The following is a 14,303-nucleotide window of genomic DNA, read 5'->3' as shown; positions in this document are numbered from 1 at the left end:
CTATCTCTACAGTTTTCTTAGAGTCATGGCTGGAGACTGAACATGTGCAATATTTGTGCAACGTCTTACGACAGGTCTGAGCTTTTGTGCTTAGGAGAAAGTTTCTTATTTAACATCAACAAAAAACTAAAGATCCCCATCCCTCATTCACATTAGATGAAAGTCGGCCAAGCCCACTGATTTCAGGGAAACAATACGACCATCTGATGTATATGAAGATTTCCTGCTTCTCCCCCAAGAGATTATATCAGGGGCGAGAAGGGTCGGGCAGTTGGAATTTCAATGGTCAATCCTATTTTTTGTTTTTTTAGAGATAAGCTTCTGCCAAAGATGTGTTACAGTGCCTTTCTCCTTTCTCTCCATTGCAAACATGGAGCCAAGCCAAGTAAAGCCAAGCAGAGTGTTCATGTGCATGGGGGAGTCAGGATAGTCCTGACTGCCAATAGCATACTAAAGAGGTCTTAACTCTGCTGCCCGAATAATCCACCTCTCCCCTCGCTACTCCTCTGCTTCTCCACTTTGCAGATCTCTTCATTGGCACCCAATTTTCCAACCTATCCAGTTCAAACTATTAACATTAACCTACAGTAATCTGTCTTTTTCGACATATCTCTGAACTAATCTCCCGATATCTTCCAACAAATATCCAGTCCTCCCAAGACCTCCTTCTCTCCTGCACATTCATACGTTCCACATCCAATCGCCTCCAAAACTTCTCCCAAAGATCCCCCGTCCTCTGGAATCCTGTGTGCCAACATGTACGATTATCCACCACATTGGGAACTTTCAGATAGAACTTGAAAATCCATCTCTTCAAAAAAGCTTACAGCCTTCAGTGACCCCACTGCCACCTCACTACCACCTGAGCTGCCAGAACCCCTCAACCTACTGTCTCCTTCCCCATTATCTTGTAGACTAAAAGCCCACAAGGGCAGGACCCTCTCCGTTCTGTACTGGTCTGTCACTGTTAGTTTTTTCACCGTAAGTTATACTTGTCTTTTGTATGTAACCCCTTCTCATGTACAGCACCATGGAATCATTGGTGATCTAAAAATAAATAATAATAATGTCTCATACATGCTTTGATTGTAGGCCTTATAATGGTAACGGTTGGCCTAGGTGTTCCCATATGGAAAATTATGGATTTCATTCACTAATCATTCTGGTGTATTGCAAACATAAAGGGGACCTCCTGCTCTTATGTTGACTCAAAATTTCTTTAAAAGACAATTTGAAATTTTTTTCTACACCACACAGCTCTTAAAAGGGACTCTGTCAGACCAAATACAGGTGCTCCGTGTTTTATGATGAGGCCAATCATTAATATGCACCTTACCACCTGCTTATTTTTCATCCATCTCCACCCTTCTCTGTCTTCATGAAGCCAGATCTGTCAAAGAAGAGTGGGTTGGAGATTGAGGGAAAACAATAATTGGCCCCGCAGTAATGTACCGAGCGCCAGTACTTGGTTAGAACAATCATTCTGTGCTGACAGAGTCCCTTTAAGTTTAACATGACTATTGTGAACATCCATACTGTTTTCTCAGGCAAACGTACGTGTATGGGAGAAGGCCTGGCTCGCATGGAGCTCTTCCTCTTTCTGACCACTATACTGCAGAAGTTCACCCTGGAGCCCACTGTAGATAGAAAGAATCTGAGCATAAGACCCGTGCCCAACACCAATGCTTCAAGACCTCAGTCATACCAGATGAATGTCGTCCCTCGTTTCTGAGATGAAGATTATAATCTTGCACATAGGAAACCTACAAGCTCCAGAACTTTGGAAGGATATCATCTGATAAAACACTACAAACACTTGTTTGCACACATAAATATATATATTTTTTATTGTATTTTTAGTGTTTTTGTGCCACAATTGTATTTCACACAATATAATGCAATTTTCATTATCTGTAATAATTCTATCTTAATAGAAATATTGGACCGTATTGTGTCTGTTGTCCTGAATGCTGTATGTCTTCTGTTTGTTTTTCCTAATAATTTATTTTATTGGGGCTTCTCTAATATCTGCTACTTTTTGTAACATAGTTGTATAACTTTAGCTATGTTCATATATGCATTTAGACTGGAATAATGGTAGACACCATTACAAAGGACTAACAGATCCTAATAGAGCCAATTGGGTCCATCCATTGGTCGCTATGGGGGTCCATCACGCAATGGCTCCAACACTTTCAAATAATTTGTTGCTCTGCTTCTATGATCGATTGAAATAATATAATTAACATTTCAGTTATGAACAGTCTTGGTGTATAGAAAGAGGAGCATACATCTGGTTAATGTTTGGATCATTGAATGTTTAACATATTATCTGATCTTAAAGGGGTTGTTTTCTGCTTTTGGAAAACCCCTTTCCAAAGCCACAAATTTTTGTAAAAAAAAAGTAATCGTGAAAAAAAATACAAAAAAACCTGCTCTTTACTCACCCACCCCGCTTCCAGTGTGGAGTCTACCAGTGCTTAGTCTACCGGTGCTGAGTCTACCAGTGCTGAGTCTACCAGTGCTGAGTCTACTGGTGCTGAGTCTACCGGTGCTGAGACTTTGCTGCTGCTCCCAGTGTCTGTTATTGTCTGCAGTGCCGATATCATGTTGGCAACACTGCAGCCAATCGGTAAGCTCAGCGGCTCTGATTAGCTACTTGGGCAGAGCTGCTGAGTTAATTGATTGGCTGCAGCACTGTCATCAACGCTGCAATTAATAGCAGATATTGGAAGCAGCAGTGCAAACTCAGTGCTGGACCTGGTGAAGGTGAGTTAACTACAATTTATTTCTTTAAGTGATTTTCTGAAAATGGAGAGCCCCATAAATCTTATGACTACAGCTAGAACAAAGAGTTTGTGGTGGTAGAGGTTAATGTATCTCTACCTTATGCTGGGTGGGAAAGTGGTGAATCATGATGTCGCTTTTTCCTAATATTTTGACATATGAAAATGATTTTATCTTCGGGCCCCTGTGTCAAATAAATAGGCAGTTGTTCCATTCAGTCCAAAATAATCTACCATTGAATAAAACCGTGATAGCTGATGGAGGGTAAAAAATTAATAAGTAAAAGCAAATGATCCAGATATTTACTAAACAACTTCTTTCTCTGATAGGCAGCCAGTAACTACATGAAAAAACTTGTTGTGGTGCTGTCGGACACCCAGAAGAATAGTATTTGTCTCTATGAATACCATGATTTTTATAGATATCGACATTTAGATTTAGATGAGTAACAAAAATTTGTTTAAAAGGCCTCCAGCCAAAGGGTTGGTTTTAATCCAGTGATGGCCTTCTTCTGTCCTTACTTTGCTTCTTCTCCTTTTTTCTTTATGGAAGGAGACTCCACTGTCAGACAGTATGCTGTATAATGCCATATCTTAGTAGTTGTGTTCACTTAGAATAACAAAACACTGGTTGCCTGTAATGTTTATATGAAGCCTTCAGAATTTTATAAGAATTATTGGGTCATATTAAAGATAAAAAGTTGGGATCGGACTTTCCCTCTGCACTGGATGATCGAATATCTCTGGCTATCACAGTGGAAATTTAGCTTCAGGAAATGTCTCAAGAAAAAGAGTTCAGTGCAAAATTGCAAATGTCATTGTTCGGAAATTGCAAAGTGAGCTGCCTGCAGTGGATCTTGATGATTTGCACCAAGTACATTCAGTGTGGCAGAAAATTCCTTAGACAACCATTAAGAATCTCATTAATAGTAGCCAAAAAGTAAGTGCAGGGATTTCTGACAGGCACTAATACTTGATACTGAATATATTGAGATGTTTTGAAAATTCTGATTCCATATTTTTCAGCATTTTCATTTCATTATCATGTCTATTTATCAGTAGCATAACTACCTTGGGGTGGGGGTAAGGGAGGTGGCAGAGGGTGCAATAACCCCAGGCTGCTCACTCAGAGGTGCACACTCAAAGTGGTCGCTTCTCTAAACTGTATCAACATGTGCAGAGAGCCAATACAGTTGAACTGCAGTGGAGCACGGTCTCCCTGCACTACTGCTCTCTGTTCTGTAGACCGCAGGTTGATTTAGGGCTGCGGTGCACAGAAAGGTAGGGAGGCGCATGGACAAGTTGGGGAAGCAGAGCGACTTAAAGACATCACGTTGGGACGCCTCACATGGTAGATGACATCACTGTGTTGGTCCGCCCGCACCTTGGTTCTATTTGCCGGTGCACTCATCAGGATCCAGGTTTAGGTGAGTATAAAATATTTTTTTTTATTTTATTGTAATAGTGCTTGTGGGGAGAAAACTAGGCCATAATACAGTGTGAGGGGAATGGAAGCAATTATATGGTGGGGAGGGCTACTGGCTGCCGCCATACAGTAGGTGGGGGCTATCATGCTGCATATAGGGAACTGTGGGTTCATCATGCTGTGTATGTGAGAGCTGTGAGTGGCATCATGCTGTGTAGAGGGGAACTATATATGGGAGAATTCAGGGGACATTATTAGATGTTAAGTGGGCACTTAAAAAGTATAATTGTTATAGGGGCACTCGGTGTATTGTGACCGTCAAATGGACACACTGGGGGCATTATTACTTTCTAGAGGCAAAATATGGGCACTGTTTTTTAGGGCATATGCATAGGACAATAATTTCTAGGGCACAACTAAACCATCTAGAGGGCGCAAAGGAGGAATTTTACTTTGTAAGTTGCACAGTTGTGGGCATTATTATATTGGGTAACAAGTGTCACGATTCCACCTATCAGTGAGTCTGGAAGCAGTGAGTGACAGTTCAGCAATCCATACTAGGACAGGGGCATGCTGAGCTGTCAGTATGGTGATGGACAGCTCAGCCATACTATCAAAGGCTGAGGCATACTGAGCTGTCAGTGTGTTGAGTTACAGTTCAGCAGTCCAATTGTGAAGATGTGTGTCGGTTCACCAGAGTGATATAATTGTGTAAACCTGTATCCACACCAGTATAACACTGTACATGTTGAAAGACTGTGTATATATTTTGATGAAAGGTTTTAACTCTGTGTGAATGATTTAAACTGCATTGTATTACATGATTATATTGGGATGTAAGAATAAACAGTTAATATATTGATTATAGGGAGTTCAGTGCATCCTGTTAGAGGGTAGTAATGGTGAAATCTGCCCAACAACCAATGGAGAGTTGGTGATTGGTCTACCTCCAGTCTGGGAGGGGCTTAGTTAATGTGCTCAGGGATTTCCCAGTTGACAGTTGAAAGTACGTGACAGGATGAAGTGGAGCGGCCATCTTGGGGGTATACTGGAATATGTCCTGAACAGGAGAGGACGCCCTAGATGGGAATTCAGCAGCATCTGCTTGTGAGAACACCCCATTGACACCAAAGAAGTGGCATATTGGAGCTGAGCTTGCTCGCGACCGGAACCTGTCCAGGTTTGAGGAGATTCCAGTCAGAAACGCTGTTAAGGGACAATAAAGGCTGGGACCTACAGTGAAGGGGTGTTGGACACGGCTGAGGAATTACGTCACAAGAATCAATGGTCACAGCAACTGCTCACCAGTTGAAAGGGCCCCACAGTGAGTAGCTGTTCACTCATCACATAACATTTTGGCGCCAAAATATTTAAGGCTAAAATATAGCCTGTAATTAGTTAGTTGGGTATATTAACTGCTTAACACAAAGTTTGTTGCTAATACCAGTGTCCAGAACTTTCAGATTCGCAGCCACAGTTTTTATTTGTTTAATAACTAAAAATCCCAATCCACTTTAAGGTGTCGACACGGCAAACAACGGGCTCCGGACCACACTTGAACTCCATTTTGTGACAGGAGAAAGTTTCTGCGGAGCATTTTAGTACTGGACAGTTTGGGAAAGGACTGTGTAAGAGTTGGTTTTCTCGCCCGTGGCTCTGCCGTGTCCTGAAGAACACTCCTGGTAAATGACTTACGCAGACAGGGTTTGCCGGAATCTCTTCCATAGGTCTGCTATTTGAGAATTACCTGGCTATGTAGTTGGCTCTCTGCCTCTAATTAGTGTCATTTGTAGCTTAGCTCAAATGGTGTGCGCTTGCTCTGTTTTCTGTGTTTGATCTTTGTTGCCTGACTTTAGTCTGTGCCTTCGAACATCTGTTTGCCTTGCCCTTTTTTCTTGATCTGCTACCTTCCCGGAATTCTGACCTCGGACTGTGACCTTTAACTTACCCTTTTGTATATGAGGAGCCCTCTTTGTATCTAACCCTGGACCTCTTGACTACTGAAGCCTCATTGCTTGTCCATCAGTAGTGAATGCTGTCACACCTAGAGCATCAGTAATAGGCACACATATGGCAGCGGCTCAGCATTAGAGTAACAGTATGCTTAGGAGTCTGTGCAGATGGGGATGGTGCAGAAAATGTGAGAAATCAAATCTGTCATTGTAAACGAGTCGTGTCTGGAGAAGTTGTCGTGTCGGTCTGGGCCAGATGGAAAAGACAAGAAAAATGAACTTCACCTGTAAGTCACCATCAATAACTGTACTGTAATCTCTTATGCGCTCTGCAGGACTGGTATCTACGACTTCATGGTAACTATATGGTGGTAACATCAGTGTTAATCTTAGTATAGAGATTTTCAGTAACAGCATGGTTATCTGATGAGGTCCCCTATACCTATGATTAGGTACACACAGTTGCCTGGTTAGGAGCCCACTCAGATGTCCCCCCCCCACCCCTCCCCCGAGCTGAACTCCTAGCTATGCCTCTGCTATCTATCCGGTGATCTACATTCTTCCACAGGCTTACCACCCTCAGGAAAGCAGATGTTTTGCTAATTCTTTAGATCATCGGCTGAATGTTTATATGAGCCGAATATCTTCTGGTATAAATGGACCTTGACTCTCTTTCCACCTCTTCTGCTGTTTCTGGTTGATATGCAGTTTCCTGTTACAAACCTTAAATCCTTAGTGCTCATATTTTGTTGAGATAAAGGAGTATATTTTGGATGGATCAAACCTATATCTGATTTTTGAACATGTCATCAGTAATCAGCAAATCTGTACAGTAACCAAAGAACAGAGGATCCAACTGCTGCATCCCCCCCATCGCTGTGTCTGCTAAGAGAGGGGGTGGGTGTCATGTCTGATCTCCAGAGCTCTCTGACATCACACCAAGATGACACTGCCCTCTCTGCAAGCCCTGAGAGTGGAAGTGTTGAACAATACGGCTGTAACTCTGCACTTTGCACTCGCCCAACCTATTCTCACTGATTCCATGTTGGAACATCACCCTATACTTGATTGTATATAAATACATAGGACACAGTACAGACTGTGCTGTAATCACCGGGGCTCAGGATGGCTCTAAACATCGCAGCAACGCTTCTCTTAGCTGTTGGAGTCACTCTCCTTATTTATCTCATCAAATGGTGGAGTAGGGTCAAACAGAAGGACCTGCCCCCAGGACCTACACCTCTGCCCTTCTTGGGGAATATCTTTCAAATCAGCAACACAGAACTGCCACAGTCATTAGTGAAGGTAAGATTACATAATATATGTCCGCCTGTACCTTCTCTTCAATCGTCTGAAAACACACGGCCATAAACAGCAATCTACGCACAATGCGGTTTATTTGAACTTTTATATATGTACTGTGTATACGTGTATATCGCTGAAGAAATCAAGTTGTTTTGAACATTTTTTCCATTTTTATATAATTTGCAAAAGATTAACATGTCTGTTAGTGATGAGAGAGTATGAATTGTTAACCCTTTCGGCGAGCACGGTCTGGTCCTCGACAAGTATTTGCTGCATGCTCGGCATCGATGTAAGTGTCACCGCGGCTGCATGTGTCACATCGGATAAACACCTGTGATACATGCAGGGTTTGCCTGTTTGATAGACAATCCCTGCATGTGTCACAGGTGTTTAACAGATGTGACACACGCAGCCACGGCAACACTTACATCGATGCCGAGCACGTCACAAATACTCGACGAGCACCAGAGCGTGCTTGCCAAAGGGGTTAACAATTCATACTCACTCATCACTAATGTCTATCAATTCAGTGATTTTCAGAATTACATGACTCTTGTTTCATGGAGTTTCAATATCAATGTTGAGGAGTGTATCACTCTTGCCCTCTCCCCCTCTTTCTCTCTCTCTCTATGTATCTATATTGTATATAAATACAGTGGGTATGGAAAGTATTCAGACCCCTTTAAGTTTTTCACCCTTTGTTTCATTGCAGCCATTTGGTAAATTCTAAAAAGTTCATTTTTTTCTCATTAACCCCTTTACAGCCCATGACGTATTAATACGCGTCTGTGCCCTAGGCTTTAAGAGCCTGACCCGTATTAATATGTCATGGCGATCGCGCGCGCACACAGGCTGTGCGGGCGCGATCGCTGCCGGGTGTCAGCTGATTGTCACAGCTGACACCTGGTACTATGTGCAGGGAGCGGTCCAGAACCGCTCCCGACACATTAACCCCCGCAATGCTGTGATCGGAGTCGATCGCAGCATTGCGGTGGCTAAGGGGAGGTGACCGCAATACTCACCTCCTCTTCCGGCCTCCAGCGCTGTCGGCCGCGGCTTCCCGGGTGTTGCCATGACGACCCGATGTCGTCATGACAACATCCGGGTCACCAGACAGCAGGAAGATTGTTTGGTCATGCGCAGGGCATGAGCAAACAATCGTCTCACTGTGCAGCACTGACTGCCTGCATAGCACAGGGATGGTGCTCAATCCCTATGCTATGCAGGCGATCAGAATAAAAAAAGTGAAAGTCCCAGAGTGGGACAAAGTAAAAAAGTGTAAAAACTCTCAGAAAGTGAAAAAAAAAATCTAAAAATATTAAAAAAAAAAAAATAATAATCCACCAAAAATAAAAATATAATATACCCATCAATAAATATTATGAAAAAAAAACAAACAATAAAGTACACATATTTGGTATCGCCGCATCCGGAACGACCCAACCTATAAAACTGTCCCACTAGTTAACCCCTTCAGTGAACACGGTAAAAAAATAAAATAAAAAACAAAGCAAAAAACAATGCTTTATCATCATTCCACGAAACAAAAAATGGAATAACACGCGATCAAAAAGATGAATATAGATAAAAATGGTACCGCTGAAAACATCATCTTATCCCGCAAAAAACAAGCTGCCATACAGCGCCATCACCCGAAAAATAAAAAAGTTATAGCTCTCAGAATAAAGCGATGCAAAAAAATTATTTTTTCTATAAAATGGCTTTTATTGTGTAAAAGCGCCAAAACATAGAAAAACTATATAAATGTGGTACCACTGTAAATGTACTGACCCGAAGAATAAAGCTACCTTATCAATTTTACCACACGCGGAGTAGAATAAAAAAATAAAATAAACAATTCCTGAATTGTTGGTTTTTGTTTATTCTGCCTCCCAAAAGCAGGAATAGAAAGCGATCAAAAAATGTCACGTGCCTGAAAATGGCACCAATAAAAACGTCAACTTGTCCCGCAAAAAACAAGCTATCAAATGACTCTGTTGGCCAAAATATGGAAAAATTATAGCTTTCAAAATATGGCGATGCAAAAACTAGATTTTACAAAATATGTGTCTTTTAGTGTGTGACAGCTGTCAGTCATAAAAACCCGATATGATTCTGATATCTCTGTAGTCGCATCGACCAGAAGAATAAAGTAATCTCATCACTTATACCGCACGAGGAATGGCGTAAAAAATAAACGCTAAGGCTGGGGTTGGGGTTAGGGTTGTGCTAATGTTAGGGTTGGGGTCAGGGTTGGGCTAGGGTAGGGTTAGGGTTGTTTTTTTTTATGAAAAAAAAAAATGACGATATGGCAACTAGTGTTGAACGCAAGTGCTCGCTACTTGAGTTTGCATCGGGTGCTCGGGTATGCATTGAGTATCGCGGGTGCTCGAGTCTCCACCCCATATGCTTCGCGGCCAAAAAACCTTGCGGGGATTGCCTGCCATGCTCGAGCGATCCCCACATGTTTTTTTTGGGGTGTCTAATAACCGTGAAACATGCAGACGGGAACTCGAGCATTTCACTTGAGCACCAGTCATACATGGTGCATACCTGAGTACCCGATGCAAACTCAAGTAGCGAGCACTTGCGCTCAAGACTAATGACAACTTATTCAATATGATGACCTAATGTCATCAAATTCTGTGTCGTACCTCTGGGTTCAAAATGTTCACTATACCCCTTGATAAAATCCTTGAGGGGTGTAGTTTCCAAAAATGGGGTCACTTGTGGGGGGTTTCAACTATTTAGGCACATCAGGGGCTCTTCAAACGCGACATGGCGTCCGCTCTCGATTCCAGCCAATTTTGCGTTCAAAAAGTCACACAGTGCTCCTTCCCTTCTGAACTCTGCCGTGCGCCCAAACACTGCATTTTCCCCACATATGGGGTATTGGCGTACTCAGGAGAAATTGCACAAAAGTTTTTGGGGTCCATTTTCTCCTCTTACCCTTGTGAAAATTAAAAAATTGGGGCTAAAACATCATTGTTGTGGAAAAAGTTTGATTTTTTTATTTTCACGGCACCATGTTATAAACTTCTGTAAAGGACTTGGGGGTTCAGGGTGCTCACCACACATCTAGATAAGTTCCCTGAGGGGTCTGGTTTCCAAAATGGTGTCACTTGTGGGGGGTTTCCACTGTTTAGGCACATCAGGGGCACATCCGCTAATTATTCAAGCAAATTTTACATTCAAAAAGTCAAATGGCACTCCTTCCCTTCCGAACCCTGCCGCGCGCCCAAACAGTGGTTTTCCCCCACATATGGGGTATCTGCTTACTCAGGAGTAATAGAACAACAAACTGCATGGTGCAATTTCTCCTGTTACCCTTACGAAAATGCAAAAGTGGGGGCTGAAAAACAATTTTGTGGGAAAAATGTGAAAATTGTATTTTTACGGCTCAATGTTATAAACTTCTGTGAAGCACCTGGGGGTTCAAGGTGCTCAACACACATCTAGATAAGTTCCCTGAGGGGTCTAGTTTCCAAAATGGTGTCACTTGTGGGGGGTTTCCACTGTTTAGGCACATCAGGGGCTCCCCAAATGCAACATGGCATCCGCTAATTATTCAAGCAAATTTTACATTCAAAAAGTCAAATGGCGCTCCTTCCCTTCCGAACCCTACCGTGCGCCCAAACAGTGGTCTTCCCCACATGTGGGGTATCTGCTTACTCAGGAGAAATTGAACAACAAACTGCATGGTGCAATTTCTCCTGTTACCCTTATAAAAATGCAAAAGTGGGGTCTGAAAAACATTTTTGTGGGAAAAATGTGAAAATTTTATTTTTACGGCTCAATGTTATAAACTTCTGTGAAGCACCTGGGGGTTCAAGGTGCTCACCACACATCTAGATAAGTTCCCTGAGGGGTCTAGTTTCCAAAATGGTGTCACTTGTGGGGGGTTTTCACTGTTTAGGCACATCAGGGGCACATCCGCTAATTATTCAAGCAAATTTTTCATTCAAAAAGTCAAATGGCACTCCTTCCCTTCCGAACCCTGCCGCGCGCCCAAACAGTGGTTTCCCCCACATATGGGGTATCTGCTTACTCAGGAGAAATAGAACAACAAACTGCATGGTGCAATTTCTCCTGTTACCCTTATGAAAATGCAAAAGTGGGGGCTGAAAAACATTTTTGTGGGAAAAATGTGAAAATTTTATTTTTACGGCTCAATGTTATAAACTTCTGTGAAGCACCTGGGGGTTCAAGGTGCTCACCACACATCTAGATAAGTTCCCTGAGGGGTCTAGTTTCCAAAATGGTGTCACTTGTGGGGGGTTTCCACTGTTTAGGCACATCAGGGGCTCCCCAAATGCAACATGGCGTCTCTAATTATTCAAGCAAATTTTACATTCAAAAAGTCAAATGGCGCTCCTTCCCTTCCAAACCCTGCCGTGCGCCCAAACAGTGGTTTTCCCCCCATATGGGGTATCTGCTTACTCAGGAGAAATTGAACAATAAACTGCATGGTGCAATTTCTCCTGTTACCCTTATGAAAATTCAAAAGTGGGGGCTGAAAAACATTTTTGTGGGAAAAATGTGATAATTTTATTTTTACGGATCAATGTTATAAACTTCTGTGAAGCACCTGGGGGTTCAATGTGCTCACCACACATCTAGATAAGTTCCCTGAGGGGTCTAGTTTCCAAAATGGTGTCACTTGTGGGGGGTTTCCACTGTTTAGGCACATCAGGGGCTCCCCAAATGCAACATGGCGTCCGCTAATTATTCAAGCAAATTTTACATTCAAAAAGTCAAATGGCGCTCCTTCCCTTCCGAACCCTGCTGTGTGCCCAAACAGTGGTTTTCCCCCACATATGGGGTATCTGCTTACTCAGGAGAAATTGCACAACAAATTTTGGGGTCCATTTTTTCCTGTTACCCCTGCAAAAATAAAAAAAATTGGGTCTAAAATAACATTTTTGTGAAAAAAGTTAAATGTTAATTTTTTTCTTCCACATTCCAAAAATTCCTGTGAAGCACCTGAAGGGTTAATAAAGTTCTTGAATGTGGTTTTGAGCACCTTGAGGGGTGCAGTTTTTAGAATGGTGTCACTTTTGGGTATTTTCTGTCATAAAGACCCTCAAAGTGACTTTAAATATGATGTGGTCCCTAAAAAAATGGTTTTGTAAATTTTTTTGGGAAAAATTAAAAATCGCTGGTCAACTTTTAACCCTTATAGCTCCCCAATAAAAAAAAATTTGGGTTCCAATATTGTGCTGATGTAAAGTAGACATGTGGGAAATGTTATTTATTAACTCTTTTGTGTGACATATCTCTCTGATTTAAGGGCATAAAAATTCAAATTTTGAAAATTACAACATTTTCAAAATTTTCACCAAATTTCCATTTTTTTCACAAATAAACGCAAGTGATATCGAAGAAATTTTACCACAATCATGAAGTACAATATGTCACGAAAAAACAGTCTCAGAATCAGGGGGATCCGTTGAAGCATTCCAGAGTAATTACCTCATAAAGTGACAGTGGTCAGAATTGTAAAAATTGGCCTGGTCATTAACGTGCAAACCACCCTCGGGGGTAAAGGGGTTAAAGTACACTGTGCACCCCATCTTGACTGAAAATAAAAAGAAATGTAGACATTTTTGCAAATTTATTAAAAAAGAAAAACTGAAATATCTCATGGTCATAAGTATTCAGACCCTTTGCTCAGACACTCATATTTAAGTCACATGCTGTCTATTTCCTTGTGATCCTCCTTGAGATGGTTCTACTCCTTCATTGGAGTCCAGCTGTGTTTAATTAAACTGATAGGACTTGATTGGGAAAGGCACACATCTGTCTATATAAGACCTCACAGCTCACAGTGCATGTCAGACCAATTTAACGGGGTCTGAATACTTTCCGTACCCACTTTACATACAGTATATGTACACTTCTCAACATTAAAATTGAAAACCTTCAAAATTTAGCCAAAGCCACTGAGCCAAGGGTAAACCAAGTATACTGGTTGTAGTTGAATATACAGTTACTAAACCTGTAAAGAAAGTCTACAAATACCATAAATAATTCAAAGACATAACTTCATTATTAACGTATAAAAGCATTTACAATATCTACATGGAGACGGTCTTATATACAATATATCAACAAAGAAATGAGTGATTATTTTAACATTAATCCAATGATTTGAAATATATCTAAAAATGGTTGTAAAATATAACAATAGATATGGTGTTACAGGACAAACTAGAACAAATATACTGTATGATAGTAGAATAGTAGGAAGATGACTTCCCTAAATATTCTAAACGTTCCTAATATAAATTCCATTCTGCAATATCACAGTGTCATCACAACTAGAGGTAGATATGTAGGGGAAAAAGTGTGTAATGCATAAAATAGTAATTCATAAAAAGTTATTTGGATTGGTAATGAAAAGTATATATCACACTATATGCAAATATCCAATAACGTACAATAATAAGTATGCAAAAAGTGACTCCAAAGTGGAAAAGGAGTGCTGCATACTATGGCATAAATGACTTTGTCTCTCTATGTAGTGGATGAGATGGGCCCGTCCTGATGCGTCCATATAAGAAACCACACAGGTAGAGAGATGAATGAACCTGAACTGTAAAGTTCGGGGTTCGTACCGGACACCTAGTGTCAGGTGCTGAACTCCGAACACAGACTTCTCCCGGAAGTCCGTTTTAGAGTTCGGAGTTTGAATGCTGAATAAAGCTTGTTGAAAGCCTGCAGAGCAGCCAATCAACAAGCTCTTTGGCTGTGGGCACTTCCACAGCCATCACAACCATGCCGAGTATTAGCATCACTGTGACTGACTGGCGCACCATGTGGCCCAGCCTCTGT

The 14,303-nt window shown here is 41.6% G+C and overlaps 2 protein-coding genes across 2 annotated transcripts in view; both read left to right on the top strand.

Annotated features, from left to right (window-relative positions):
* The window catches only part of LOC141154993 (cytochrome P450 2A4-like), a 33,869-nt gene extending 31,920 nt beyond the window's left edge, over positions 1–1,949 (top strand). The window contains exon 9 of the mRNA XM_073641582.1: positions 1,548–1,949. Within this exon, the coding sequence (XP_073497683.1) occupies positions 1,548–1,732 (185 nt within the window). The 3' untranslated portion in view covers positions 1,733–1,949. The remainder of the gene's footprint in view (positions 1–1,547) is intronic.
* Positions 1,950–7,081: 5,132 nt separating this feature from the next.
* Positions 7,082–14,303, top strand: part of LOC141154992 (cytochrome P450 2A4-like) — an 80,256-nt gene continuing 73,034 nt past the window's right edge. Inside the window, exon 1 of the mRNA XM_073641581.1 lies at positions 7,082–7,469. Within this exon, the coding sequence (XP_073497682.1) occupies positions 7,290–7,469 (180 nt within the window). The 5' untranslated portion in view covers positions 7,082–7,289. The remainder of the gene's footprint in view (positions 7,470–14,303) is intronic.

This window comes from Phyllobates terribilis, unplaced genomic scaffold (assembly GCF_046119375.1).
Source record: "Phyllobates terribilis strain yellow unplaced genomic scaffold, ASM4611937v1 Scaffold_7__3_contigs__length_470593459, whole genome shotgun sequence".
Taxonomy (NCBI): Eukaryota; Metazoa; Chordata; class Amphibia; order Anura; family Dendrobatidae; genus Phyllobates; species Phyllobates terribilis.
The sequence above is the reverse complement of the archived record's forward strand: the minus strand, read 5'-3'. Positions and strand labels throughout refer to the sequence as shown.